The sequence below is a fragment of the Phyllosticta citribraziliensis genome (genome assembly GCF_038025025.1).
Source record: "Phyllosticta citribraziliensis strain CPC 17464 chromosome Unknown J3D65scaffold_13, whole genome shotgun sequence".
NCBI lineage: Eukaryota > Fungi > Ascomycota > Dothideomycetes > Botryosphaeriales > Phyllostictaceae > Phyllosticta > Phyllosticta citribraziliensis.
The window spans coordinates 1222596-1249282 of NW_027117350.1; the positions used below are offsets into that span (position 1 = coordinate 1222596).

A 26687-nucleotide genomic window follows, 5' to 3' on the forward strand; every position below is an offset into this window, starting at 1 on the left:
TCGAGGATCGACTACCCACCAAGGTTCCATGATCCAAACGAGGAAAACGCGTTTGTCGACAACATCGCCCCAGCGTGGCACGTCTTTGGTGCTTCGGACGCCGCGGCCTTGTGGGCCAACCTGCGGCTCCTGACCGACGCAAAATCCGCCCAATGTCGCTACCGCATCCAACCGCATCGTTGCCAGGAGACTCTGGACGCGGCGGCGACCGAGGAGCTGGTCTAGCTAGAGACGCAAATCATTCGACTCCCTGCCATGCAGTGGAGTAGACGAGGGGAGTCCCATCTACGGCAGGGTGGTCCTGATCAGGTCAGACAACGTCACCGTCAGTCCATCAGGCCCCGCCGGCGGGCGCATTCCTGGACGCTTGACGACTCGAACTTCATCCCTCTCACTTTCAATTCACGACCCACCACCCTCAAGTCTCGCCAAGTCCTCCAATGTCTCCGGTCCCGCCGTACTCTCTCTGCTCCGCGCCACCCAGCGCCTGCTCAAACGCCTCAACGCTGCTATCGGCTCCACCGCACAATTCCCGACCACTGGGGACTTGGGGCGCTGAATGCGCAAGACGTAAAGCACCGCCGCAAAAGCCGCCGACGGTCTATTGGAATCGCCGGACAGGTCAGCTCTAGGTACACCTCCCCTTCAAGTTCTCTTTGCATGTCCGGCCCAACTTCATTCTCCGGCTGCCCAGGTATGCTTCCCGCCGAAGCTCCCCTCTCCAGGTGTGGTGCTCATAGGGGCACGCCATCGAGGTCATGGCACGATGCCAACGGCGCTGTTCGCAAAGCGCGGCCGCGTGGTATCGCCGCTGCTGCTACTGCCATCGCCAGCGTGGCGCTCTCGCACACGTCGCCCGGGGCTCGCGAGGTCGTCAACGGCCGCCGCGCCGCCATCGAACGCTCCTCCACCTCCACACCAACAACCACCTCCACCCACGCTGCCGACACAAGGGCATAGCGAGCCCATCATCAAATGCCGTCGTCAGCGCCATCAGGCTCCCAGTCACCCCAAACACGGCTACAAATAGCAGGCCTTCTCGGCCAACAGCGGTCTCGATCTGGAAGCCCTTATGATTTGGACTACCACCTGACGCCATGCGCGCGCTACGAGCTCGCGCATGACCATCATGCGTCTACTGCTTATGCTCATACTCACAAGGCTATGATATCCCGATGGAAACTGCATGCCTGCCTTCCCTCCAAGTCTGTTGCGCGTGCTACACAAGATGACGACAAGGAAGCGAGGGCGCGTTTCCCCGGCAGAGGAGGGGACAGTGCTGTGGCGGCAGATGGTAGCACCCGTCAGACACTGAACGAGGCCGAGAGAGGCGTGCGGCGGTTGACGAGAAGCGTGGGAGATGTTAAGAGAGCACCAGGACCATCGGCTTGGCATGTTGGTGCGAAAAAAATGGTTGACAGAGGTGGATGACACAGTTCTGGGGGCTGACAAGTGCACATGGCTTGTTATTCTGACCAAATCCTGCTCATGGGACGATCCGGCCGTTGTTCCCAGCAGCCACCGTGTTTGAGAGATGAGGCGGCGGCGCTGTCAGGCGCGTTGCCGACGAAGTCGGGACGACCCTGGCGCACTGTTGATGCTGATATTGCTATTGCTAGAGTCCTCCAACCTAACATCAATGTCATTATCACTTTCAGAGCCTTGCTTCGCTCTATTTCCAAAATAATCAGCCCAGGGGTCTACTGGCTTCCGTTTGGCATGGGAGCTGGATTGTTGTCAGGTTTGCTGGACTTCATCTTGATCGCTGCGGTGGTATCCTCAGGCTCCCTCTCGACGTCTTGCTTGACAAGCGGTTCTAGCTCTTTGATGGCATCGCCATTATTATCTGCAGGGCCAGTGAAGACCTCCTTGGGGCACCGGAAACGCGGTCGAGTACTGCGGTGATGTCCGTCAGTGCCGCCGTAATTCATTATATTTTCTCTATGTAGTGGTGGTGATGCTTTGATTTGAGCCACGGGCTGGGCTTTTTCATTTGATATTCATCCATAGCCCTTGTTCCTCCTCCTCCACCCCCCATCTCCCACTGATTGCCCGACTCTTCTGTGCACAACAGTCACCAAGTGCCGTTGAGCCCGCGCTGCCGTCTGGAGGCTCGTGGCTAAGACTCGATCGAGCTTCCTGGCAAAGCGCGTGAGGTGCTCGTGCGCGCAGCTGCTTCGCGTCCCCCCCTCCCCCCTTTTATCATACTCGGCAACCAGCTGCGGGTGAATTTCCTCTTCCCGCTCCATAGTCGCGGCGTTTATGGCCGGAGCGAGGCCAGGCGCGGGAGGCATCATCTTCCGTAACTCTCTTCCCGGTCATACGAAGACAAGCGCGGATTGAGCGAGCGTGGCGGGCCTGGCAGCAAAAGGTCAGTCAGTCAGTCTGCTAAGTAGCAGGCAGGGCTCGACTTGCATGACGCCACCGATGGGGCCGTCATACTCCTCGCCATCAACACCAGCAGCAGCAGCAGTGGTCGAGCTGCCATGGCGACCGTCAGTGCGGACGCTGCCTCTGACGACTCTTCGTCGGCTGGCGTGCCGGGCCCGCCGGCCATGGCCGTACCGCTCTCATCATGCCTGATACTCGCGCGTCGGCCAAAAAAAATTGGAAAGGGGCCGTCGCGATACATAAATGCGGCGCGCGCAAACTCGAAGTCGCACCAAAGCTCGTCGTCCTCGGGCGGCCACACGCGGCCTCAGCAACTAACTCTCACGAACGACGCACCGGCTCGGAATTCGACGGCCGCCTGGCCGGCCCACCATGGCGATGGATTTGCTGTGAAAGTCCACGTTGGCGTTGGTCTGCACGCGCTCATTGATTGATCCAGCTGCGCAGGTGTTCGCACTGTACTGGTCGACTGGATTTTGGGCAACAAGTCCTTTGTCAGTGCGGTGCGCCTTGTATGGCCGTACCAGCAACAGCGGAATCTGCAATTAGGAGCTTCATGATGAGACAGTCTCTTGTACTCTCGTGAAGTTGTCCTTTTGTGGAAGTCGACCTTTGGATTCGGCCTCGTCTCAGCCTCAGCCTTGACAACCTTGCGCGCGCGCACATGCCGAGGAAGATGAAGACGCTAAAGTACTTTTTTTTAGGCGTCGTCATCACGCTCAAGGGCTCGCTTGAGCAGCTGTAGAATCAGGTCGAGAAAAGTGGCGTCCGGCTGCTTGATTTCCGGCCTCTACTTGGCTGTGGCCGAGTTTCACGACCAACTAGGGGCTGAGCGCGCACGTCCTGGTCGACAGTAGGCCGAGGGATGGTGGGCCACGGCTTTTGAATTGCTTGCTGCAGTCTTTGGTCCAATTATGATGCGCTGCGTTTTGGATTCGGGCAGGCATCAAGATGCCAGGCAATTTCTTCGAGAGGCGAGGAGACGTGATGATGATCGTCAGCCACGCGCTTCGACTTCTAGAGACGGCAAACGATTTTAGCAGCATTCGTGTGGGCCCATGGCCGGAAAGACAAGCTTCGTAGTGAGCCGGTGGGCGGGCCATCATCATCCCTATAGGGATTCTAGTGCGCCGCGGCTGCTATTTCTTCGTCGGTGGTGGTGATTAGATGACAGTCCCAGCGGTTGAAGTCTCCCGTTTGCCTAGAGCGGAATGCGGAAGAGGGATCAATGTCCACAGACTCGATCCCGTCTTGACCAACCACAGCACTAAAACTTTTCAAGGCCAATCTCGACACCAGCGTCGCTGGCCACGACCAACTCCAGCTTGTAGACACGTCAGAGGCTCTTTAAAAAGAGCACAAGATGGCCGGGCATGTCGTCTATGGGTCTGGAAGGCAGGACACGAGGTACTGGAATGATGAATTGGGACATGGTTTCAAGATGGATCTTTGGTTATTTGCGGGCGGAACCAGCAGCAGCATTGGAGAATGGGACGGGTTGCTGGTACTCGAGGGGAAATCCAGAATTTGACGTGCATATGCCATTGACGGGGAGGACCAAATAGAACATTTGTTTCAGGCGTTTCGAGCTGGATGTGTGCGAGACATGATTGGGACACGAAGACTGACCACCAGGACAGTCATGGCCAATTCAAAGACTCGGACTCGGACATGGCCTCTCTTATTCCCCGGCTGCACCATCATCATCACCACCAGTTGTGCGCCCAATCCACCGCTTTTAGATCCATCGGAGGCCTGACCAAGACACGTTGTCCCACCACTGTCCATTCAATCGATGTGGTGCTGGCGGCCGATACCGAGTCGTGGGGTTTCAGGCTGTATGGATTGAGAAAAGGCGGCAGGAGGAGGAGGAGGAGGAGGAGGCGGCGTTGATACTGTGACAATCAGTCGCAAATGGCGACAGCACAAAGTCCATAACTTCAGGCGCTGCGGTCCTTGAGCCACGCTGCAAGCCGTCGACACAACGCGGCCAATCTGGCGCAGCTGGAAAACCAACGTACTTTGGCGACACCTGATGATACTGAGACTTCCAGGTTGTACGCCCTCTTGTTGTTGAACTTGATTGTGCAGTCCGTCTCGTTTGTTCCCCAGTGTCATCTTTCTCTCTGAAGCTGCGTGACAGTGCGACAGGGGTGCGATGGTTGCCGGAGCGAGACTGTCCCCGTGAAGTAGCCATCGACACAATCTCGGGTGACAGGGCATCGTGACGCGGCCGCAGCTACTGGAGGAAGATGAAAAAGCAATGATAGAGATGGTAGTGATGGCGACGAGGGATGGCCTTGGTCGTGCTGGTGTTTGTGTTGAAGTGTCCAGTGAAGGAAGTGGAGGAGAGCTTGTCGGAGAAACGTTTTGCTAGCACGTCCAACATGCATGCATGTCTCGACGACGACTAGGAGGTTTGTGAAAGGCGGTCCGAGGCGGGTATGCTCAAATTCCAGTCTGTCTTCTGCCCCGTGCGGTCCATTTCCGCCGACGCCTGCTGCAGCACCGCCTCGAGCACTTGGCAGAGGCGCCTGCTCTGAACCCCCGCGTCTCTGGTGAGAGCCGTCTCTGTCTGTCGGAGCTGGAAGCTCTGTGCGTCGAGTGCGGCCGCGAGCGTATTTGCTGTGTCCGCGTCCACTTGTCTTGTTGGCCGCGACAGCGCGAGCGTGTAGCTCCAGCTCGCCGCCACATGGCGTCCTCGGAGGCGCTGGTGACTTTGGGGAGCTTCACCGAAAGCGGCGACAGCTGCGGGGCAGTGTTGTGCTTTGAGCCAATCTTCTTTGGTTGGATGTGCTCCGCGTGTTTTGGCAGGGCGCCATTGCTGAGCTCTGGGGGGCCGGAGATCCACTCGTGAATGAGGAAGAGAAGAGGCACAATGCGACACAGGCAAGCCTGCCTATCAAGCACTGCTGGAGCCGAAGCCGCGTGAGGTAGACCGCATGGGCTGCGAGCTGGTGTGGAAATTGTGAGAGCCGAACGAGGCCTGGCGCGCCTGCGGCGCTGGGTACCGCGCGTACAGATGCTTCTTGGCCGGGGACAGGTGAGGTCTGCAATGCTCGTCTGCGAGGCACCCGTGCGGGCGCCAAGCGGACCTGAAGTGCTTCGGACCTCCTGTGGTGTGCCGGGTGTAGGCGTAGCAGTGTGGGCGTGCGACGGTTGTGGCAGTACTCCAGAGTCGCCTTTTGGCATTCTTGGTCGGGCTGAGAAGTTGGGGCAGTACTTTCGATGACGCGAGCGTTGTCGGGCTCGATGAGGCGCTGCAGTTCGGCGAGATGGTGCGCGAGTTCTGGCGGCGGCAGCGAAGACGTATGGTGGTGGTGGTGGTGGTGGGCCGTCATGGTCGTTTCGGTCGAGGATGATGGCCTGGGGCGACGACCGTGTGAGCGTCGAGCATGACGCGCAAGCAAGCGAGAAGATGAAGTGGCAAGGAAATGCACAGGAAGTGTGACACGGAGTGAGGGAGTGAGGGTAGACGCAGATGGATGGACGGACGAAGAAAACGACAAACCTACCGACATGTACAGGCTGGCACCTGCGGCTTGTTTGCTCCATGCCTGAGGCCGAGAGCGACGACGACGATTGTCTACATATTTAGTTTCTTGGACCTTCATCAACCTCTTTCGATCCTCCATCCACTCAATCAAAAATGGCACGATCCAAGCTCGGGAAGCCGTCGAAACGAAGCCTCTCACAGCGTATGTCCGACAACACCACAGCCAACACACTGCACATTGCTGACACACAGTTCGCACGCGCAGCTGGCGACCCCACCCCTCGGCCGCCGGTCAGGCGTCGCAAGTCCAGTGCCGTTGCCATCAGGGAAATCAAAGCATGCCAAAAGTCGACCGACCTCTGCCTGCGCAAGCTGCCCTTCTCCCGCCTGGTCAGTATGCCACAGACACAGCCACACACACATACACACAACTGACCAACACGGTACCAGGTGCGGGAGATTGCTCAAGCAATGACGGATGGCGCCAGCGGGGTGACGCGGTGGCAGGTCAAGGCGTTGGAAGCGCTGCAGGAGGCGGCCGAGGCGTACCTGGTCGGTGTGATGGAGGACACCAATTACTGCGCCCAGCATGCCCGTCGCCAGACTATCAAGCAGGTTGACATGCAGTTGGCGAGACGGATCCGCGGTCGGTTTGAGGCCCATTAACAGTAATTCCGTCCGCGGCAGCGGCACAACATACATTGGTTGATTGGATAGAGACAAACCGACAGGGGAGAGGGAAGCTCTACAGGAAGGAGAGGAGGCTTGCGGCCGTCGAAGATGGGGATAAGCACTGAATTCATGCAGATTGACGTGCGCTGTGTGTGCTTTAGCTTCTTGTGTGAATCTGCCCAATGTCATTGAATGTAGTAGTATCAGCAGACTAACCCAGACATATGACTCGCCACTACCTAAGCAAGCTCGTCCTCTCCGTCCTCCTCATCATCATCATCATTATCATCATCATCGTTCAGCTTCTTCACCAGCCGGTTGTACTGGGTAATGGCCATTGCCTCAGAAACTCCCAGCTCTTCCGCAATGCCTTTGAACTTGAATCCTTTGCGGCGTTGGCCCAGGAGGTGGTCCTTTTCGGCCTGGGTCCATCTTCGGTATGATTGACTGTCGCCACCGGTGGCCGAGCGACCCTTCTGGACGTCGTAGAATCGTTGCCTCGCTGCTTGCAGCGTGCGCCCGGGCATGTGCGCTGGAACAATCTCTGCCCACGGCACCTTCTTGTCCCGCAGCTCTTTCATCCTCGCGTCCTCCTCGGGGGTCCAATTGCCAAATTTCAGGGCGCTGGCGTCGATGGGTTCGATGCCTTCCTTGGTTGTTGTCGTGATGGCGGGCCGAATCGGCACATTTGTTGTTGTCCTTGATTCGGAAGAGTGAGTATGAAGCATGTCAACAACAATCGACCCTTGGTGAACTTACTCGTGCTTGTCCTCTTCTTCTGCCTCGACATGACTGTCCATCCTCTCCTCGTCCTCCTCGTCGTCCTCTTCGCCCTCCTCTGCCTCCAGCGTGTCGTCCATCCTTTCCTGCGGGGTTTCATCTTGACTGCAAGCGTCATCCCAAGCCAGAGCGGCGAACGGCCCCTCCTCCGGGTAATCTTCCATGCCTGCAAGGTACCCGTGGTCTTGCACCAGATCGCCAGTCGCCAAATCCACCACGTCGTCTGCGCCGTCACCGTCGTCTCGCGCATACTTTGCGAGGAAAGCGTCGGTGAAAATAGCATCTGCCCATGCTGGCGGCAGCAGCGGTGATGGCGCTGCGGCCTGGTCGTGGGGAGGCATCGAGTAGGATGGCGGTTGATGGATCTGCAACGATCTGGTTTGGCGTGAAGAACGGAGGAGGTACTGGCGAAGGAGTCGTTGTTTGCTGCGTCATTGTTTGCTGCACCTAGCTAGCTGGGTCTTGTGCGGAACCAGGCAGTCGGCCAGCTTGCCCCCAGGAAATCCCTTCCCACGAGGCCACACGAGGCGTTTCGCGTCGAAGGCGGAAAGAGTCGGCGCCAGTCTCTTCGCATGATCAATGGTGTGGGTTGTTGAATATTCAAGATTATTGGATCGTCTCGTTCGTTGGTGTTGACGGTACCACCGGCGACGAGCTTACCTTACCCCTTTGGGTTTGGCGCGTCGGCGCGGCCGACCCCGGCTGTCCACCCATCATCCCCGCCCCTCGACGCGACTCTCGCAACTATCTCCATCCCAACTCTCCACACCCACCAGAAGCTGTGAACGCGCCTGAATCCACGCTTGCTTGCGCCTCCGGCAACGCCACCCGTCTCTCGCGTCTTGCAATCTACCGCCTCGTGTGCTGTCGCTTTTCGCTCGATCCGTCCAACCCCACCATCTCGTCCGTCAAACATGCTGCCGCAGCCCGAGGGGAATACACAAATACAGTTGGAGGTCGAGGGTACATGAGCTGTGCTTGGATAGCACAGTGAGGACAGAGGAAGAGATGGAACAAGATTGATTCTTTGGATTGGCCACGACGCCTACCGTGTTTCGCCTTTGCTCGACGTCGCTCCGTATGCCAACGACAGCCGCAACAACCTCTGTGTCTATTACCGTGCGTGCGCCTGTCACGATAGAGGATGGAGCATGTCCTTTGACACGTTGACGCCAGGGCCCATGAGATGTATCTCTCTCTCGTCTGGCTCCCCCCTCACAGCTGTAAAGACGGAGCACGCTTCGGCTTCGAGGTCCGTCAGCTCTGGCGTCATTATTTGCTTCGAAGTCGTCGGCTTGAGGTCCTGCAGCTCCGGCATCATATGCTTCTTTATGGCGGAGGCGGCGAAGGTCCTGCAGCTCCGGCACCATCCGCCTCTTCATGGCGCCAAAGTCGTTGACGCGGAGTTTGGGCTCTGCCTCTACCCCCTCTCCCGCCTCCTCCATCCATGTTGCCTTTGAGGAAGACGATGGCCACGTCCTGCCTTTCATTGTCGCTGCCCAGGTATGGGAGCTGTGGGCGTAGTTCTGAGAGGACCCGATGGATTACAAGGCGATAGATAATAGAGGCCAGGACCTGAATGAAGGCGCGCGTCGGAGAAGGCGTGGCGGCAAGTCAAGCAAGCTGCTCTGCATCGTTAACATTTATACCAGGAGTCAAACAACACATGTCTACGCGCTCAGAATGACTGCCATCTGATCCGCCGCCGTTCTTTCACGAAAGACTCGGGGTCGCGACAAAAGAGCAGGGCACACCGCCCAACCCTTGAAACAGCCTGCCTTCGCCTCCTCCATGCAACCCGTGTGAAGCTTTTGGTCCATCCATGACGATCCTCGATCTCTACCTGGCTGTTCTTTCGCGGTGCCGAGCGTGGCCTCATCCAACTTGCGACCCTCCTTTTCCAATGCGCCCGGACACCTCCCACCTTTCCCACGGCGCTCCATCATCCGTCTCCATCCAAGCCCTCTGGCAATGAAAAAAACAGACACAAGGGATTTGGCTTTACACGGGTCTGTCACCACAATCGACAAGCGACACATTAAATTCCATCTTCCTCCCATCATCCACCCTCGAAAAGTCTCTGCACACGAGCATCAATCAAAAGCCGCGAAGAGTTACTCCGTCGAGTTCCAGTATCGGCTAGAAGCCGAGCCTGACAAGCTCAACTCTCGGATCCCTTAGGACAGCCGGCGCGTAATCCGCAGCAGGAGGCGGGACATCGGCGGAAAAGGAGTAGTGCATGGCCGACGGGGGATGCACAAGGGGCACGTCAGTCGTGATGGTTTCCAGCCGCATGGCAGACCGCACGGTCCAGGCAAAGGCGTTGGCGTAGCCGTCTCCGCGGTGCATCAGGCGGCGCGACCTTGGGCGCGTCCCGCGCGTGTCTGCTGCGACGCTGAACGGGCTCCCCAGTCGTCCAAGCATCTTGTGCGGCGTTTGCGTTGTTGAAAGCCACTCCCAGTAGCAGTGGGCGCATGCGCAATGGGGCTGGTGGGAAATTGCTGGGTTGTACAACGGAATCCATGGATTAATGATGGGTGCTTTGTAAGGTTGAGAGCGGCTTTGCTGTTGTGTTTATGCTTAGCTTTCGTCTAACTTGCAAGTTGTTTTGGTGGTGAATACCCTTGAACGTGTGCTGCCCTTGGCAAACTGCAGGTGCTGGGTGTGTCGCGGCATTTTGAGTCCGCGTCTTCAATCTGAGCGGTTGAGGAACAGGATGGTCGCCAGGTGAGGAGGTGAAGACTGCTATATGTATCATTTCTCCTTTCTCTTTTCTTTCCCCATCAAACAATTAATGACAAGTCTAATGGAATTTGTTTTTAAGGCGAATGAGGCGCAAGCGGGGCCGCCGCTTCTTTCTTTTTTGTCAAGTGGCCAAAAGCAGTAACTCTGAGCGTCCACATCATGATGATCCATGCACAGGAAATGAAGGATGTTTGCGTCTGTAGCTGCGCTAAGCAGGGGTTTGCCCCCGCATGCATAGAATTTGTGGAGTAGAACTGAAACGGGAAAAGGAAAGAAAGGAAGAGATAGGGACTGGTAACAAGTTCCGCCACAGCCTTCGTCCTCCACCTCATGAATATCAACTGAGAATCGTTGCTGAAGGCCTAACGGTTGACATTGGCAGGCGCTGTCTCTTCCCACGCTCCCTTGTCCCCGTCGCGGATATCCATCTCCGTGGCCCCAAAAGACGATATGGCGCGTGGAAACGCCGTTGCTGAAGCTTCTGAGGCTCCGAACGCCCCAGAAACCTCTGTTTCTTGCTGCGGCGCAGTCTCTTGCGCTGGTAGCTCGCGGTGGTAGTTGCGGCTGTGGAAGCGTCGGTAGCAGCAGCAGCAGCAAAGCGGCAGAGGCTGTAATTGGGATAGAATGGGAGGAATATGTGGTGGTGGAAGCGTAGATGGGACCTGCCGATGCAGAGGTGGGATGCTGAGAAGGACGAACGAGACCAGAGGGCTGACCGATGGGAGACCTACCTAGGAAGCAGGGGTTTCTATGGGAGTACGCCGGCGCGATGAAGCGTCGTATCTCGTTTTGCGGCTGGCTGGACCACATGCCATTCATCATCCTTTTCTAACGACAAGCACGCCAGCTCCTGGCACGCTTGGAGTGACACCACGGCCCACCAACTCATCCAGTATTCTTGGCTAGGCCTCTTTCGACGGCGTCTGCATACTCGCGATCGGGGGTTTTTGTGCGCCTCGAGGAGGATGTTGATCGGCTGTTGACGTATATCCCAGTCAACCTGGACCTATGAAATGTCACCGGTGCGGGCGAGCAAAAGGTTCTGCTGCAGCCTCTCTGAGGATGCGTCTGTGGCCGCCTGGCCGACCGTATTGGGAGCCTTGACAAAAAGATGTGTCGGCTCAGCGAGAAGACCCGCGGCTCGACCTCGAACCAAGTGCGACCAGCGCGTTGTTTCCGGAACTGTGAGCGGGCTGGATTGAGGTCTTCTGATGCTGCTTGTGTGGGCGCAGTTGGAGCGGTGCTGGTGGTGGCGATGCTAGGTTTCGACCCGGGGCCAGGCTGGCTGTTGCTGTGGGTGGTTTTCTCTGCCATCATGACGGGCGGATGAGGACGAGGACCTAAACCCTTCAGCCAAGCAAGCCGCCACCCCAGCCGGGCAGGTAGTCTCAGCCCAAAGTCTCCTCTGTCGTCGTGATGTAGAACCGATGGAGCAACTGGCCTGCGCCAAGCCGCCAGCGCAGTTGGGAGGAGTCATTGTCGCCATTTTTGCTGTGCCTGCAATGGCGGTGGTGGCAGCGGCGGCTCAGGCGTCGTATGTGGATGGCACGGCGAGAGAAAGAGAAAGAGATGTTCGCGCAGTTGAGGCGGGCGTGGGCGTGGGAGCGGGCATGGTGATGGAGGTGACGGCACGGTACAGTAGCGCGCAAGGATCTGTTGTATGCAGCGGTAGGGAGAAAAGCTAGGTCCAGGTAGCAAGGTAGTGCTTATGTAATGTCGTTTCTCGCTGGCGAGTATGGCCATTCCCGCTGGCGAGTATGCCATTCCCGCTGGCGAGTATGCCGGTCACGTGAGCGAGAAAGCCATACTCGCCGGCGAGTTTGCCATTCCCGCCGGCGAGTATGGCGGTCACGTGAGCGAGTGGCTGAGTCACCCGCTGGCGAGTATAATTCCCGCTGGCGAGTATGGCCATTCCCGCTGGCGAGTTTGCCATTCCCGCTGGCGAGTATGCCGGTCACGTGAGCGAGAAAGCCATACTCGCCGGCGAGTTTGCCATTCCCGCCGGCGAGTATGGCGGTCACGTGAGCGAGCGGCTGAGTCACCTGCTGAGATAACTAGCGGGTCCGGTCCGGTCCCATCGCGTTCGGTTCCTTCAGACGGTCGCGGTGTCACGTGATTTCGCGTTGCGGGCCGACCTGGAGTCTCTCAGGGACCTGAGGTGAGGTCGCGTCGGCAGGTCACGCACTGCTACTGAAGGTAAGGTAAGGTACATGTAGTGACACCCTCTCTCGCTCCACTCTCGTCCACTTCATCCATCATCGATCGCTGCAATCCTCCCGCCGCCTCGCCAGCTTCACCCTCATCGCCCGCCCCTGCTCCCCTTATCCGCCATCCATCCGCTCGCTCACTGCACTCGTCCGTTGGAGATGCTTGCTCAGAGAAGTACTCCTCCCGCCGCTTCACTCCTTCAGAGCTGTACTGACTGGTACGCTTGGAAGAAACACCTCACCGCTTGGCCGCTGTCCTCTGCATTCGAAGCCGTCCATCTCTTGGCTCTTCCATGGGAGATGCTTCTCAGACAAGTACTCCTCCCGCCGTCCTCTCCTTCAGAGCTGTACTGACCGATACCCGACAGGCCGGACTCTACGTTGAAGGAAACACCTCGCCGCCCGGCCGCTCTCCTCTAAGCCTCAAAGAGGCGCTCCTCTCTTCGTGCGTTCTTCCGAACTGTACGAAGTCTGCATCAAAGGAATCACCTCGCCGTCTGGCCGCTGTCCTCAAATCCACCAATCTTGGCCCTCCAAGCTACACTCCGACGTTTCCGCGCTGTTGTCCTGGATTGCCTTCTGGCCCACATCATTTTCCTCGGCATACATCAAGGACATCTTGGGCACGGTGAGATGGGCGACCATTCCCAACAGCCATCATGGCCTCAAGGTTGTTTTGCCGCAAGGCTCCGTTAACAGCTTCTCAAAACTGACTGACTACTACGCGCAGGATATCCCCTCCGCGGGCTCATCGCGTCATCGGTATCGCTCAAGTTGCCTCAAAGGTCCTCGTTTCGTCGTCAGCAGGGGTATTTCCAGAGAATTACGCCTCCCTCAACCTCACCCTCTCTCGTTTATACTGATTTGTAGGTTGCAAGTCTTATGTCCGCACCTAACCCTAGCGAGGCAGATCGGACGATGCGACGCGACACGACAGAAACCGGGCATTGTCTAATTCCAGCCATATACATGTTCACTTCAGCTTCTTCCCTCCTGTCCCCCCCCTCTGTTTCTGTGCCGGGTCATCAGCCCAAGATCGCGAACCTCCTCGCCGTTCTGACAAGCTACCAGGGGCGGCAGCCGGCCCTGTGTGTTTCACTGGCGAGGAGAGAATGCTGGGGGTCGCTTTGAGTCCTCGATGAGCCTCGACAGCGGACAATTCACCGGCAAGCTCACGAGCTGTACGAGCCTCGCCTCGCCGTACGTCGTCGATAAACGCCTACGAGCTTCAATAGGCCGCTACCTCAAATTTCATTTCGATGACATGAAGGAATTGGAAAATGGCACAAGGACGCGAGGAGCCGGGATGTCCTGTTAGCGGTGGTGTAGGTTGAGGGACGGGAGGCGGAAAGCAACATCGTCATGCATCTAGAGAACATAAAATCCACTCAACCTCAGATGATGCCTTGACCTGCCTCTGGGATCTTGACAGGTCATTCGATTAGTCGGTTGTGGGCGCACGATCTGCCACGGCGATGCGCTGCTTGCTAGCATTCGGCTTCTCGATGACCCACAAAACACGGCTCGTGCGTTGGCTGGAGGACGGAGAAGGGATGATGGACCGTGGATGGATTAAGAGACAACGTCATAATCAGTGTTGGTTAACGGAGAAGAGCGCGGACGAGAGATAAAATAAACTACCCTACCTTCTTCTTCTCCGTGCACTTCAACTTAGCCCTTCTCTTCCTATCTCTACCGCTCATCTTGCTGCACATAATAATAAAGAAGACGCCGTCAGCTAAGATTTAATCAAAGATGAGGATAAGGAAGTAAAGCAGGTAGTCCTACTAATGCTGCTAGTGATTTATTAAGGTAGGGAGAGCGAGTAATTATACTAACTATAACACTATGTCATGCTATAAATATAGCCGTCTATGAGAAAAGCCATCATGGTAGTGGGTGCCACTTGAATTTGTTTGAGGGTTGGCCGAGATCACGGTTAGTCGGGAGAGGAGGTTAAGGGTGCCTGACTGATTTTAATTTGCTGGTATTGGTGGAGCCCCGGGACGCTCCCCTGTGGAAGCCTTCGAGCTGCCCAACTGATTTTGATTTACTGGTGTTGGTGGAGGCCCAGGACGCTCCCCTATAGAAGCCTTCAGGCTGCCCGACTGATTTTGATTCGCTGATGTTGGTTGAGACGATGGCTTTATGTTCGCAATTGGCCTCGGTATTGGAGGAGGTGGTGGATTAAGTAGAAGATCACTGCTATGGACGAAAGCCCTAAGGATAGCGTGGAGAGATGAGGGTCTTTTAGATCTGAGACTGACGAATCTGTCCTCGTATCCTGCGAAAGGGGCTGTGGACGAGAGTGTGACGCTGTTCTTGTCGCCTTAAAGCAAGTAGAAAAAAGGGGACTTGAAGTTATTCCCCGCAGAGTCCGTCCACACTGTCGACGGTGCCTCGCACGCGCTGTGTCCGCCTTCCACAGGCCTCGCCTACTGGGTCAACGTGTGGAAGGGAGAGTACGGCCGCTTTCAGGCGCAGGAGGAGACGGCGCGAGCTTGCATGATTGGCCAGCAGGCCGCCCGCGCGTCGGCCACGCCATCGGCACGGTGGCCATTCGGCTAGGTAGCCAGGCTGATGTCGTGCAGGCCAGCTCAGTTTGCTGGACGGACTGGAGCGCAACACGCGGCGTCGAGCCACTCGGTTCTTGCGGAATAGTGGCGAGTTCGAGCATCATGCGCTCGGATTCAGGAGCAGGTGACTGGAGCCAGCTAAAGGTCCCCCTCCTTTGTGCGTAGACCACAAGAAAGACGACCTGGACATGTCCATTCTCGTGTTAGTTTCCGTCGCAAAAGCTCCGCCCTCACCGACGGCGCCGCCGCCCTATGAGCCCTCCCGATGTCCAATTCCAGGACTTGGCTAAGAGCGGCGCTAAGAGATTGAAACATGGACCGAGGCCAGTGAGTAGCCCAGCGTGCGCATGGTGGAGACGAGGGACGGGACTTTGGCAGACGCGTTTTATAGCGGGGAGCGGCGCCAGCAATTTGCGGGCGCTTTGCCGCTGACATGATGTCCTAGCATGCCGCCGTGAGTCGTGCGTTGTGAAATACACCGGCGGGCTCGAGGGAACGCGTTGCCACAAGATGGTTCAATCATGGCCGGCGTCAAACGCCACTAGTTGTGGAGAGTAAAGTAAGAAAAAGACGCCAGTTCCTTTGAGACGCTCAAGCTGCTTGAGCGAGTTGGATGGTAGATTAATAGATGAGAGAAGGCAGGTTGTAGCAAGGGGTAGGTCTGAAGGCAGTATAATGTAAGAGCAGCTAGTGTGCCTGTCTAGAGGGTAAGTAGAGAGGTTAAAGCAGCATGGAGAAGTCGTGGTTGGGCCTTTCACTCATCCAGGCCTGGTGGGCAAGGCATCATAGACACGGTCGTTGTGTCGTTGATGTCGTGGCTTGCGGCTGTAGAGAGTCAAAGATGGCGGGGGGATGGGAACCCGGACGATGCGACGCGACCGGACTGAGTTTTATCCGAAATGGCGCACTCCCATGGATCCATCCATTAATCTGATGAGTGCAAGACGCGTCGTTGCGTGGAACGGTTGGGTTGATATGAGGAAATGACGAGAGGGAAAGGGACGGCGCGCGCGAGGAAGCGTGGGCAGGCCGGGCGTCGCGACGGTAAGGATAACTGACTGCCTAGAAGTAGGCGGCTCAAGCTGCGAGAGAGAGAACAAGGTAAGTTGGATAAGAGAATAAGGGCCCACGTCAGTTGAGGTGGATGACAAGATACAGCGTCTTGACCGACGGGGCTGGGGCCTTAGACATGGTGGACATTGACAACGTTCAGGGATAGTGGAAGAGTACTCATTGCTTGCTGATGAGGCGGACGTGGAGCAGAGCTGAGATGGTAAAGGAATCCATATCCGGAGACTGACTACTCCCGTTCTTCCCCCCCCTGCATCTTTGACAACAGTCGCTGGGTGCCGCAATGACGAAACAACACCATCACCACTCCTGAAATCTTGTCGCTTCGCCGTCGGGCTTCGCCTGCATCGGTGGTGGTGATCGTGGTGGTGTTCGACAGCCTGGGAATTGGCCTGGGAGGCGTGGTAGGAGCAGAGCTAACCCCGTTTTGGCCATGTTGAGGCAGCGCGACGTGGTAGGTGCTAGTCAAGATTGATGTGACGTGGTGGTGGAAGAGGTCTGAGAAGAGGACCGGGAAGTTGTCGTGTATCCACCGCCCGCTCCGCATTTTCCTCCGGACCCAGCACTCCCGTCGGACAACGTCAACTGCAAAGGTAATTTTCAGATCCCGGGTGTGGGCGAGGTGCATCAGGGTGGGAAGCTTTGCTACTGCGAAAGCGTAAGATTATCAGCGGTGGAAATTCAGCATTTAACCACCCTTCCTCGTCCGCCGTCGACGCAGGGAAGTTTTCTGACAAACTCGACCACCTCCTATTACAAAAATACATGTCACCCGGAGTGCTAATATATGTCTTTCTCCTTTTCAGATGCGGGCGGATGGGTCAAATATTCAAGACTTTGGCGGCGGCAACAGAGACGGTGGCGGCAGCAGAGGCGGCGCTCGCGCATGGGTTTGGCGCCATTTTCAGGAGGGTCGTGAGCAGAGAAGTCTGCCTTGATACTGAATATTTTGGCGGCGCTAAGGTACATGTAGGAGTAGACCTGTAGGAACCCAAGGAACCACACCAACCACGGCGGCCTTGCACCGTGGTTTCACGGGTCCGTCCGACGACGCTGGAGTGGTGGCAATATGCATGACGCGAAGTCGTCATCATATCCGGGGCGGGCATTCGGGGCCAAGTCCATGGTCGGTCCGCACCAGGGTCAAAGCAGAGGGAGAGTCTGGCCGGGAACGAAGGTGTTGACGACGAGGACGAATCCCGAGCGTGGCGGTCCTTGGTTTTGTCAAGCAGAGGGACCGGAGAATTGTGGATACATTTAAATTACCACAAAATGGTCAAGGCTGCTCTTGCTGGCGACTAAATTGCAAACTGTTTTTTGCAGAGGTACGGCAGCCATCTGAAGTCGTTAAAATACTGATCCGTCTGGTCTGTATATCCCAAATGGCAAACGCGCAAGTAGCAAAGCACCTGAGAATGGTTCCCGTGCTTTCTGCAGAAGCTCTGACTTTGTACAAGAGGGCTCTTGTCGCACCGGTGTTGCCAAAAGCCGCTGGTCGGCGTGCGGTGCTGGGAGCAGCGGCTGGAGCAACGCCAGCTGGAGCTCCGGAAGCCTTGCGGCGGGCGACGGCGTCGTAATCGCCACCGGGGAAGCTTTGGTCCCAAGTCATGGATTGATGAATGAGAGGTAGAGGTCAAGTCTTTTTTCTTTATCGTCACTGGGCTGGCAAAGCTTGCTTGGCCTTGACCTGGTGGGGGATGAGGTGGATGAGGTGGTGCCGGAGTGTGAGATTGCGAGCCAAGGTGGAGGACCTCTGCCACAGCGCTTGCATGCCGCGCAGGACATCAACGAGCTGCTCCACCTGTTGGTCGAGGCCGCTAAACGCAGCGCGCAGGCGCTCTTTGGCGGCGGCGACGGCTTCGACCCACCTCGCATCCTGTCCCCGCACCACGGCCTCGAGGGAATCGATGCGACAACGGCCGTCTTGCTGCGGCGGCGGCTGCTGTGCTGTTGCTCCTCCTCCTACTTCGTCGGGTGATGGGATGGCTTTTCCGCCATGGCTCTCCGCAGCGTGTGCAGCAGCAAATGATGTGGACGGGAGTGAGGCTGAGGTGGTTGTCCGTAACAGATCACCTGCCGGCGGCTGTACGATGACCAATTCGTCCGGCTCGTTCAGCCTGAAGCCCCCCATCGCTCGCCCCCCGCTTTCGAGCTGAGGTATAAACGGGCAGGCACTGCGTTGGATGCAAGAGACCCCTATGCTGGTCCAGTCCACCTCCCCCCTTCTGGAAACTCTCTTTGGACCCGCTGGCAGCGCCCGTAGATAGATAATGGCAATGGCAGCAAGGCCACGACCGGAGCAGCAGACACGTACATGTTGGACGCATAATAAATAGTAGAAGCAAGAGCGGCGTCCAGTGTCGACCACGGGAGAAATTGGAGGAGGATAAGGACAAGGAGAATGACCAGGAGACGGCGTTGGCGAGAATGATTATTTGAAGGAAATAGCATAGTTCGACGTGGTTAAGCCGCCGCGGCCACTGACTTTGCGCGCGCCCAGAATTAGAACAGGAAGAAGACCCGTGATCCCGTTCCGGCTTCTTGCTGACTGGTACAGGCAGATGAGATGAATCGGTGGAGCTTGTTGCACAAGGTCAAAGGGATATACGGACGAGTGAGTGGTGCAAGATATACAAAGAGTCGGGAGTTGGTGAATACGACCTGAGAAAAGACATCTCCACTTCCCAGCGGCAAGAGGGTTCGGAGGACCAAGGAGCAAGTACCGTGGTTGCGATGCTGGGTATGAGTGGAGGATTGAGGATGGGTAGAGGCTGAGGGCACAGGAAGGTGTAGTTCGTTGAAAGACCGCCAGTTTGCTTGCTGCTAAAGCTCTACAGGATGCGGGCCGCAAGACGTACATCGACCTTGCGATTTTGCTGCAACAGGACCCCAACTTCCCGTCGCACTTTGAGTAAGGACGCCTTGTTTTCTTCCGAAGGATCTTCATCGCATCGATTGACAAGTTGTCCAATGGCGACTGCGACGCTTGGTCCTAAAACGTCCTGTCTAGTAGTGTTTCATTTTGCGTCGTCTCATGAAGCATCCATCTTCTTGTCTAGCAGCGCCCTGTCAAGCGCGTAACGAATTGCTCAGATGAAGCAGAGGAAGAAGAGACTCATCGTCTCTCTAACGGCCGGCGTCGGACGTCGCCTGCTGGAAGAGACAGGGTTTGGTAATTTCGTCGTCTGATGCGCCTTTTTTGTGGTTCATCCAGAAGTTTCGGGGCACTTGACTTGAATTTTGGTGTTGTGTTTACTGAAGGATGCTAGATGCCGTACAAAACCATTGCAGCCACTGAAATAGTCTTCACTGTGAACATGATCTCCAGTCGGGATTTCCTCAGTGATATGGGGTACGGTGGCGATAGTCTTGGGGACCTTGATGCGTCGCGCCTCATCCTTCGCAGATGAGGGAAGCAAGCGCAGGACTCTGAGATTGGCGGTAGTGCACCAGTATTCGAGAGAGTATGCAAGATCCTGGAAGATTATTGCGTAGGAAGAGATAGGTAATGTTGTCTTCAGCCTTCTAGCAAGTAACAGTTCGACAAAGTTTCGCCTGATGCTTAAATGTGTCGTGGTTGTTGATGGCGCAACTGGAGTTGTCCTCAGCCTTCCAGCAAGTAACAGTTCGACAAAGTTTCGGTTGATGCTCAAATGTGTCGTGGTTGTTGATGGCGCAACTGGAGTTGTCCTCAACCTTCCAGCAAGCAACAGTTCGATAAAGTTTCACTTGATGCTCAAACGCGTGGTGGTTGTTGAGGCAGCGCGACCGGAGAAAGAACGTCGGCAAGTAGGAAGAGATCAATGTTGTCCTCAACCTTCCAGCGAGCAACAGTTCGACAAAGTTTCACTTGATGCTCAAACACGTGGTGGTTGTTGAGGCAGCGCGACCGGAGAAAGAACGTCGGCAAGTAGGAAGAGTTGGGCAATGTTGTCTTCAACCTTCCAGCAAGCAACAGTTCGACAAAGTTTCACTTGATGCTCAAACGCGTGGTGGTTATTGATGGATGCAGCGCGGTCGGAGAAACAATATCGGCAAGGTCTCCTGACGGTAGAGCAGAGAGCAGGGGTGTCTATGTGAAAGACGATGTGCCTAATCTCACTCGACGATGGTAGCTCCAAATTGGCTGTGCAAGCTCCACAGCGCCTGTGATTCTACAACCGCGTACTTGTGTTGTCGTCGCCCTTAGAGATAAGAGCATGGGAAGGCGGCACTCGGCCGTTTTGGCAAGCTTTTGTGACGTCAGTGACTATCGTGTAGACGGATTAAGTGAAGAGTAATATATATGGACTGACCGGAACTCTTTTAGTTGGCGTCCGACGTGCATCGCGTCTGCTGGCTTAGTAGGGATATCTCCTCTAGTCCTACTAGATACTCGCTTCATATTAACAGCCGTGCTGTTAAGGGCGCGAACAGTATCATCCCATGCGGGTAGGAATTGGGGAGCTTGCTTGAGACTATGCTGGCCGTCTTGATGGCACGACGGAGCAGTCGGCTGAATGACAAGAGGTGCCTCTCACAGCCAGGCCGGCGGGTGACGGTTGAATTGACGCAAAACGAGCTTTGGTAAAATTTTAGCGATGAGACGTCGCTCTGTCGCTAGGACGGAGTGTGACAAAGCAGCCTGGCAGCGCTCGGCAGCGGAGTGGGTTCACGATGGCGCGAAATGTCAATTTGCCGCCGTGACTGGCAGGCAAGCATGGGGTGCGGGCCTTTACAAGACGAGAGTGCAGAAACGCGTGGACTTGTCGTCAATACAGTCTCCGCTCGCTGGTTGAAGAGGCCACTCCAGGCTCCGACGCGTCCATGTACGACACTGTCCCCAAGATGACTCTGCGCCATGCCTGTCTTCAGGCCGTACTTGTTGAGAATGGCTGGCGTGTCCAAGTCGTCGTCAACACAAGAGCTTTGGGATATTCTGGTGACATGAATGCGAATCGCCCTTGTCCTAATTAGCCACTGGGCAAGAAGGCAGGCGAACTTGTTTTCAACAGGCGTGAAGCTCAACGAGAAGAATGTGTTGGACAGTGAGAGCGGCTAGTCGGTGATGAGACAGAGTAGAAGTTGGCGATGGATCTGCACGAGGGGAAGAGTGTGTTGCGTCGTCTCCGTGTCTTCATTTTCTCGACTCCGTCCTCTCAACCCCGTTCGCCTCGCCACCCTCGCCTTGCTCACTGCATCCAGCATGCTGACCGTCTCATCTCCCGCTCTACTACCACCCTTTCACTTGTCGCCCAACCGGCCGCGGACGCATCGTAACTTCTGGTGCCTCCCACCGGCTTTCTCTCGTACAGCCTGCGCTGCAGTTCCGACTACCTGTGGTGGAAACTCTGGAGGGAACATGCCCGAGGGAATCTGCGGCAGGAATCCGTGATGGGAATGTCTCTGGAGGGAACCGGGAATCTGCGGCGGGAATCCCTGAGGCGGAAGCAGGACGGGACGAGCCAAGCAGGCTGTTGCTGCTGTCTTCCATCTTCACGTTGATGTTGGTGTCTTCATCATCTGCGACGCTGTCAGACTCTTGCATTGCTCTGCCGGGTCCCCTTCTCACAATCCCAAGTGGCAGGATGCTGCTCAGCTGCCTCTCGGCCGGGGCAGTTAATGGAGCCAAGGCGGGGCAAGATGTGAGCACAAAACTGGAGGAGAATCTGGCAGCGGTGGTTTGATTCTGGGAACGACTTGAGAAATGGTGGGGGCGGTGCGCGGTGACGGTGATGCAACTTTTCTACCACCGTCGGTCGCATGCCTATCCGTTCTCGCCGTCTCCTCCATCGAGTCTGCCTCTGTCCTGCGCTCCGAACGCCTCCATGAGGCTGCGGCGAACCACCCAAAGTCGCTCGCTTCGCAATGATCAGCCGTCGGTGCGCTTTTGGAAGGTGTCTTTGAGGTCTTTCAAATGATTGTTGTTCCCGTCGACCACGACGCATCGAAGTTTGAGAACGTCATGCTTCCAGGAATGCTGGGTCGACAGCCAACTTGTGCGCGGCAGGTCATCATCCATGCCCCGTTGACCAAGTCCATCACGCTGGCTCTCAAGCCCACCGTCTTTCTTTACTGTAGATTGTTCACATCCCCGCCCGAGCTTTCCTCAGCCGGATTCCATTTGCTTGTTCGACGAGGAGGAACTACGGACCCCCCACCGGATTAATGGCCCGCGTTCGCGTCAGTTGGAGCCATTAGCCAAGGGCCGGAGTTGACGGAAAGGTATTTGTCGGCTGGCATCCATGCGGCTGCCATGGCGAGGCATAACGGGCGGCGCCGAGACCGGGAGTATTGCGGCAGAAGGTGTAGGTACGGTTGTGGCTTTGGCGTTGGAGTGTCAGCTTTAGTCGGTCGGCGTGAGCGAAGCCGTATTTCGCAGTTGAGGCAGCAGCAGCGACGGTGCCTGTGTCGGAGGAGGATCAAGGTCAAACAAGTCAACCAGTTCTTGCGACGACGCCTCGGAGGAGCCCTCCCTCACAGGCATGTCCGCAACCATCAACTCGGCCTCATCCGTATCTCTTGATCACAGGCGCCGCGGCAGTATCACAGCTGGCACTCCTAGCGCCGTTGCCCGCGCGGAAAACATCCGCTGCCGCTCCCACCATGAACCATTGCTGCACGTGCTGTCCGCAGACGCACGCCCTATGCCTTGGCCGCAGGACTGAGCTCGGTGGCCTTCTTTTCGACGACAGGGACGGCGGTGGGCTTGGCTTTGGCCTTGGGGGCAGGCTTTGCCTTTTCCTTGGGCGCCGCCGCAGCCTTTGTTGTGGTCGTCGCGGCCTTGTTCTTGCTGCCAGGAGGGCAATGCAGAATACTGCCCCAAGTCCGTCAGCATCCGGCTCAGCTGCCGCGTGCCCGCATGCATCTGTTCTGAATCAAAGTATGAGTCGCATAACCGCGCCAGCGCGTGGGTACTGGATGGCGGCGTGGGCCGTGGTGTGGATTGGGTCTTGAAGGGCGGCGGCCGTGGCGGTAGGCGAGGAGGATGACGAGGAGGAGAGCGATGTCAGAAGGGTGCCAAGGAGTTAACGAGGGTGGTGTTTCTGGCGACGAGGGCGTGGATGGCAGCGTCGATTGTTTGGCCCTGGCTGGTCAGCGCTTTCTTGATCCCCAACATCTTGCGAGACTGCGCGCGCCGCCTTGTCCCCCGCCTGGATTCCCCTTTCCCCACGTGCAGACGGCTGCTGGTCTCTCAGGTCGGCGATGACTTGGCGCTTCCAACTTCTGGTGGCCGAGCCCGTGTAGCCTCCAGGTCCAATTCACCAGTCGTACTGCTCTTTTGCCATGTGCCGGCCCACGCTCGCTCGTCGTGACAGCGGGCACAGTGGTTTCATCACCATAGCCAACCTCGCTCGTGCCACACGCGCCATACAGAATTAGGCAGCACCGGGTGCAGCGTCCCAGCCGCAGCGAGCGATGCAAATTGCGGACGAAGAGCCGCAGCTTCGACGCGCGGCAGAGAGACTGGAATGCGCTGACTTGTGCTTTGCGACTGCCGGTCATTGGGCGAGGCCTGCGATCTGAAGGCGACGGAGAGAGCGGTTGAGCGCCATTGTTCGGTCGCGGTACGCGAGCTGGACCAGCATTGTCGCTGCGGATCTCGGTCGATCGTCGCCCAACTTTGTATTGCTCTCGTTGGCAAGATGCGCAAGTTCGAGACCAAGAGGTTGTACTGCGGCGGCGGAGGGCGAGGAGGAGGAAGCGGGGTGGGCCCGTTGGTGACGTGTCGCAGGGGAGTGGAACGGCGTCCTGGGGTCAATGATGCAATGCTGGTGCGGTGGTGATGGACATGGATGGGTGCAGTGGTGAGGGTTGTGTATGTTGTAGAGAGGCCAGGGACATGAAGGTCGCCGCGGGTGTTTTGTGGTTGGAATGCGCCATACCCAAAACGGTTAGCCGTGCGATGACGCATTCCCCTCTTTCATGAATCCACCATCTCCTCCATCAACCATCCATCCATCCATCCATCCATCCATCCATCCATCCATCCATCCATCCATCCATCCATCCATCCATTCTCTCCATTCCTTCGCTCCACCCTCCTCCAAAGTCAGTTGACCGAGCGTACTCGCCAAGTCACAACACTCGACGGCAAGCGGCTGAGCTCGAGGCGGCGGCTTCTGGGGCATCGCCAGCAACAACGAAGGACGACGAGGCTTGCCATTGCCTCTCTCGACTGGTCCAGGTGTGGCGAGAATTGTAGAGTGCGGTCGTTGTCTCGTTGGCGTCGTCGTGGTGTTGCAGCTGTGGACGAGAGAATGCGGCAAGGGAGGACGGGCCCGACGGGAACCCAGCCCAGGCGTCCCCCTCGAACGCCCACATGGACGGCATCTTGTTGTCGCATTGTCCACTTTCCGCCCTTTGTCCATGAGTGACCCACCAGCTAACGACATCAAGCAGTTTGATACTAAAAACCCGCCTTCGCGCTCCACCAAGTGGGTCACGCGGATTCGGTCGCACATCCGCTGACGACGTGTAGAATACGAGTAAAGTTCTGCCCTCATGCTGCTCTTACCGCCCTTTCTGGACTCTCCGGCTTCAGTTCTCCTCCGCCATAAAGCCCGTAGTGGGTGCCTTTGATGGGCCTTGTGTGAGACGTGCTTGGCTAGAGAGCGTGGTGCAGATTGGGTGGGGTTAGTGCGGGACAAGATGCTCATATCATGTTTCTACAGGCACTCAGATATCCATCTCCCGGCTGTAGACATGTTAAATGCGCACTCATAACACAGGTGTTCTATATATGAGGTCGCGTCCCTCAATTCTAGTTCCCTCTCCTGCTGCGCGTTAGTGGTCTTGCTAGCTAAAACCGCCCATTTCTGCGATGGCGTGCGCCGCCACCAGACGTGCTGTTTCTTGTGCCTGGAACGGTAAGGAGAGAGTTTGAAGGGAAGAGAAAAAAGATGAGGTAGGAAAGAGACTAGGGCAAGAAACACCATTTGTGCTCTAGGTAAGTTGTTGCTACCCAAATGGGGTAACCCGCTAGCAGGCATCATACTCGCCAGCGGGAAAGCCAATCCCGCCGGCGAGTATGATTCCCGCTGGCGAGTATGCCGGTCACATGAGCGAGCGGCTGAGTCACCCGCTAGCGAGTATGGCCATACCCGCCGGCGAGTATGCCGGTCACGTGAGCCAGAAAGCCATACTCGCCGGCGAGTATGCCGGTCACATGAGCGAGCGGCTGAGTCACCCGCTGGCGAGTATGATTCCCGCTGGCGAGAATTGATGTTATGTAAGCGCCGCCGGGCCGCTGCCCTCCTCACCTCCTACTTTTACTCTCTCTCTCCCTCTCGCTCCCTCTTGACCTCACCTTGCCGACTGCCTGGCGTGTTTCCCTGCCACTGCCTACAAAGATGCCCATCCTCGCCGTGTTTACCTTTAGGCTCAACCTTTCCTCTCTCACTCCACCTCCCTCCCTACCTCTCTCTCCACCTCTCTCTCTCCCTCTGCAACTCACCCGGTGCCCTCTAGCTTGCTTGCCGTAGCGTATGAGTTCTAGGTATGTCAGCAACCCGCTTTTCCCTTCTGCCGAATTTCTTTGGGCACGCTTCTGATGACATACAGGGCCCGTAGCGGATCGAGTCGTGCCCATGCACGCTGCTCATCTCCTCGAGGCTCTTGAAACACGCCACCAGAAGAGGGAAACCCCACCCTCAACCACGTCCTTACAGTCGATCGTTGTAGCGTGTCTTCTCCAGCACAGAAAAAGAAGAGACGACAACGGTCCCGACAGCGAAGAAGGCGGCCAAGAAGAGCGCTGCCTGCCGCGACTACGAGTTCGAAGACGGTGATGCCTGTGGCGCGTGAAGTCGTATCTGGACTCGTGGAACAAGCCTGGCTCTAGGATGAGCCGACCTGGGAGCTGTACAAGGGCCACAACAAGGCCAGCTGTCTCACGGCTGATTTCTTGGTAAGTCATCTCGACCTCAATCTGAGCCCCCTCCTGTGACGCTAATTAGTGACCGCTCTCAGAAAGGGGTTCAAGTGGTCATCCGCGCCGCCAACGGGTATTCCTTTCCAACCGTTCAGCTTGCGAAGACTCGTCTCCCCGTCCTTGAAGACCTTCGAGGACACGAGCGAAGAGCCCAGCGCCCCGAAACTGCTGCGCCAGAGCACCAGCCGCTCGTCACTGAACCGCCAGGGCACGGAGCGCGAGAAAGGCAGACGAGCCAGCAAACCGCAGCAATCGCGTCGGCAAAAGCACCAACACTACGGCCACACCACGCGCCCAAACGTCCACCACGTCTCCTGCCGATGAAGGTGATCCTTACACCGGCGAGACACTCCGCGGCGTGCCCTCCTATGAGAGCAGAGAGCAGCTCCCGCAACACCAAAATCCGCAAGAACAGCAGCATAACGCCACCTCAACAACGCCCGGCCCGCGCCTCTCCAACGTCGACCCCCGCAGCCTCGACGCGCCCGCATGGTCGGCATGTTCTATTCCCACATCTTTTTCGTGTTCCCTCACAAGGGTCCCCCGTCGAAAATCGGTCAGCCTGGCGGGCTTCACGACACCCGGTCCGCGCCTCTCAAACGTCGACCCCCGCAGCCTCGACGCGCATGCATGGCCGGCATGTTCTATTCCCACATCTTTTTCGTGTTCACGCACAAGGGCCCCCCGTCAAAAATTGGTCGGCCTGGTGGGCTTTGCGACAGCAGGGCTGTTCTCCTCACCCTCTTGAACATGCCGGGAGCACATGATCAAGACCACGTCCTTCATTTCAGTGGAAGACTCTTCGACAGCCTGGGCCCAGTCAGCAGCGGCGGCAG

General features: G+C 57.0%; 10 protein-coding genes across 10 annotated transcripts; 3 read left to right on the plus strand and 7 right to left on the minus strand.

Annotated features, from left to right (window-relative positions):
• Window positions 1-255: 255 nt before the first annotated feature.
• Window positions 256-960, plus strand: J3D65DRAFT_607201 (uncharacterized protein; the record flags this gene model as incomplete). Its single annotated transcript, XM_066798484.1, has 1 exon — window positions 256-960. One exon carries the CDS (start codon window positions 256-258, stop codon window positions 958-960), a length of 705 nt encoding a protein of 234 aa, XP_066651063.1.
• A 3766-nt stretch (window positions 961-4726) lies between these two features.
• Window positions 4727-6211, minus strand: J3D65DRAFT_144361 (uncharacterized protein). The gene has a single exon (XM_066794033.1). The coding sequence runs from the start codon at window positions 5944-5946 to the stop codon at window positions 4840-4842; it is 1107 nt and encodes a 368-aa protein (XP_066651064.1). The 5' UTR covers window positions 5947-6211; the 3' UTR covers window positions 4727-4839.
• Window positions 5809-6695, plus strand: J3D65DRAFT_640214 (histone H3). The gene is made up of 3 exons (XM_066801775.1): window positions 5809-6089; window positions 6153-6277; window positions 6338-6695. The coding sequence occupies exons 1-3, from the start codon at window positions 6041-6043 to the stop codon at window positions 6551-6553; spliced, it is 390 nt and encodes a 129-aa protein (XP_066651065.1). The 5' UTR covers window positions 5809-6040; the 3' UTR covers window positions 6554-6695.
• J3D65DRAFT_144340 (uncharacterized protein) lies at window positions 6641-7961 on the minus strand. The gene is made up of 3 exons (XM_066794032.1): window positions 7319-7961; window positions 6776-7258; window positions 6641-6705 (listed from the first exon to the last, which is right to left on the minus strand). Exons 1-2 carry the CDS (start codon window positions 7678-7680, stop codon window positions 6799-6801), a joined length of 822 nt encoding a protein of 273 aa, XP_066651066.1. The 5' UTR covers window positions 7681-7961; the 3' UTR covers window positions 6641-6705; window positions 6776-6798.
• A 229-nt stretch (window positions 7962-8190) lies between these two features.
• Window positions 8191-8923, minus strand: J3D65DRAFT_144469 (uncharacterized protein). The gene has a single exon (XM_066794036.1). The coding sequence runs from the start codon at window positions 8827-8829 to the stop codon at window positions 8248-8250; it is 582 nt and encodes a 193-aa protein (XP_066651067.1). The 5' UTR covers window positions 8830-8923; the 3' UTR covers window positions 8191-8247.
• Window positions 8924-9348: 425 nt separating this feature from the next.
• On the minus strand, window positions 9349-10164 carry J3D65DRAFT_144467 (uncharacterized protein). Its single transcript, XM_066794035.1, has 2 exons — window positions 9962-10164; window positions 9349-9904 (listed from the first exon to the last, which is right to left on the minus strand). The coding sequence occupies exons 1-2, from the start codon at window positions 10013-10015 to the stop codon at window positions 9479-9481; spliced, it is 480 nt and encodes a 159-aa protein (XP_066651068.1). The 5' UTR covers window positions 10016-10164; the 3' UTR covers window positions 9349-9478.
• On the minus strand, window positions 10010-11124 carry J3D65DRAFT_144444 (uncharacterized protein). The gene has a single exon (XM_066794034.1). The coding sequence runs from the start codon at window positions 10904-10906 to the stop codon at window positions 10094-10096; it is 813 nt and encodes a 270-aa protein (XP_066651069.1). The 5' UTR covers window positions 10907-11124; the 3' UTR covers window positions 10010-10093.
• Window positions 11125-17302: 6178 nt separating this feature from the next.
• On the plus strand, window positions 17303-18232 carry J3D65DRAFT_144519 (uncharacterized protein). Its single transcript, XM_066794038.1, has one exon. It carries the CDS (start codon window positions 17558-17560, stop codon window positions 18092-18094), a length of 537 nt encoding a protein of 178 aa, XP_066651070.1. The 5' UTR covers window positions 17303-17557; the 3' UTR covers window positions 18095-18232.
• On the minus strand, window positions 18232-19190 carry J3D65DRAFT_144795 (uncharacterized protein). Its single transcript, XM_066794039.1, has one exon. The coding sequence runs from the start codon at window positions 18883-18885 to the stop codon at window positions 18370-18372; it is 516 nt and encodes a 171-aa protein (XP_066651071.1). The 5' UTR covers window positions 18886-19190; the 3' UTR covers window positions 18232-18369.
• A 1775-nt stretch (window positions 19191-20965) lies between these two features.
• On the minus strand, window positions 20966-22194 carry J3D65DRAFT_144499 (uncharacterized protein). The gene is made up of 2 exons (XM_066794037.1): window positions 21490-22194; window positions 20966-21440 (listed from the first exon to the last, which is right to left on the minus strand). Exons 1-2 carry the CDS (start codon window positions 21863-21865, stop codon window positions 21151-21153), a joined length of 666 nt encoding a protein of 221 aa, XP_066651072.1. The 5' UTR covers window positions 21866-22194; the 3' UTR covers window positions 20966-21150.
• Between the last annotated feature and the right edge of the window lie 4493 nt (window positions 22195-26687).

Coding starts and splice junctions, on each gene's coding strand:
- J3D65DRAFT_144499 (XM_066794037.1), bottom strand. CDS start 21,865: ATGCGTCGTGGTCGACGGGAACAACAATCATTTGAAAGACCTCAAAGA. Junction 21,441..21,489: donor GCATCCTGCCACTTGGGATT/GTGAGAAGGGGA, acceptor ACAGCGTCGCAG/ATGATGAAGACACCAACATC.
- J3D65DRAFT_144469 (XM_066794036.1), bottom strand. CDS start 8,829: ATGAAAGGCAGGACGTGGCCATCGTCTTCCTCAAAGGCAACATGGATG.
- J3D65DRAFT_144444 (XM_066794034.1), bottom strand. CDS start 10,906: ATGATGAATGGCATGTGGTCCAGCCAGCCGCAAAACGAGATACGACGC.
- J3D65DRAFT_144467 (XM_066794035.1), bottom strand. CDS start 10,015: ATGCCGCGACACACCCAGCACCTGCAGTTTGCCAAGGGCAGCACACGT. Junction 9,905..9,961: donor AGGGCAGCACACGTTCAAGG/GTATTCACCACC, acceptor TAAACACAACAG/CAAAGCCGCTCTCAACCTTA.
- J3D65DRAFT_640214 (XM_066801775.1), top strand. CDS start 6,041: ATGGCACGATCCAAGCTCGGGAAGCCGTCGAAACGAAGCCTCTCACAG. Junction 6,090..6,152: donor GAAACGAAGCCTCTCACAGC/GTATGTCCGACA, acceptor TCGCACGCGCAG/CTGGCGACCCCACCCCTCGG. Junction 6,278..6,337: donor AGCTGCCCTTCTCCCGCCTG/GTCAGTATGCCA, acceptor ACACGGTACCAG/GTGCGGGAGATTGCTCAAGC.
- J3D65DRAFT_144795 (XM_066794039.1), bottom strand. CDS start 18,885: ATGAAGATCCTTCGGAAGAAAACAAGGCGTCCTTACTCAAAGTGCGAC.
- J3D65DRAFT_144340 (XM_066794032.1), bottom strand. CDS start 7,680: ATGCCTCCCCACGACCAGGCCGCAGCGCCATCACCGCTGCTGCCGCCA. Junction 7,259..7,318: donor GAAGAAGAGGACAAGCACGA/GTAAGTTCACCA, acceptor TTCCGAATCAAG/GACAACAACAAATGTGCCGA.
- J3D65DRAFT_144519 (XM_066794038.1), top strand. CDS start 17,558: ATGAGAGGTAGAGGTCAAGTCTTTTTTCTTTATCGTCACTGGGCTGGC.
- J3D65DRAFT_144361 (XM_066794033.1), bottom strand. CDS start 5,946: ATGGAGCAAACAAGCCGCAGGTGCCAGCCTGTACATGTCGGTAGGTTT.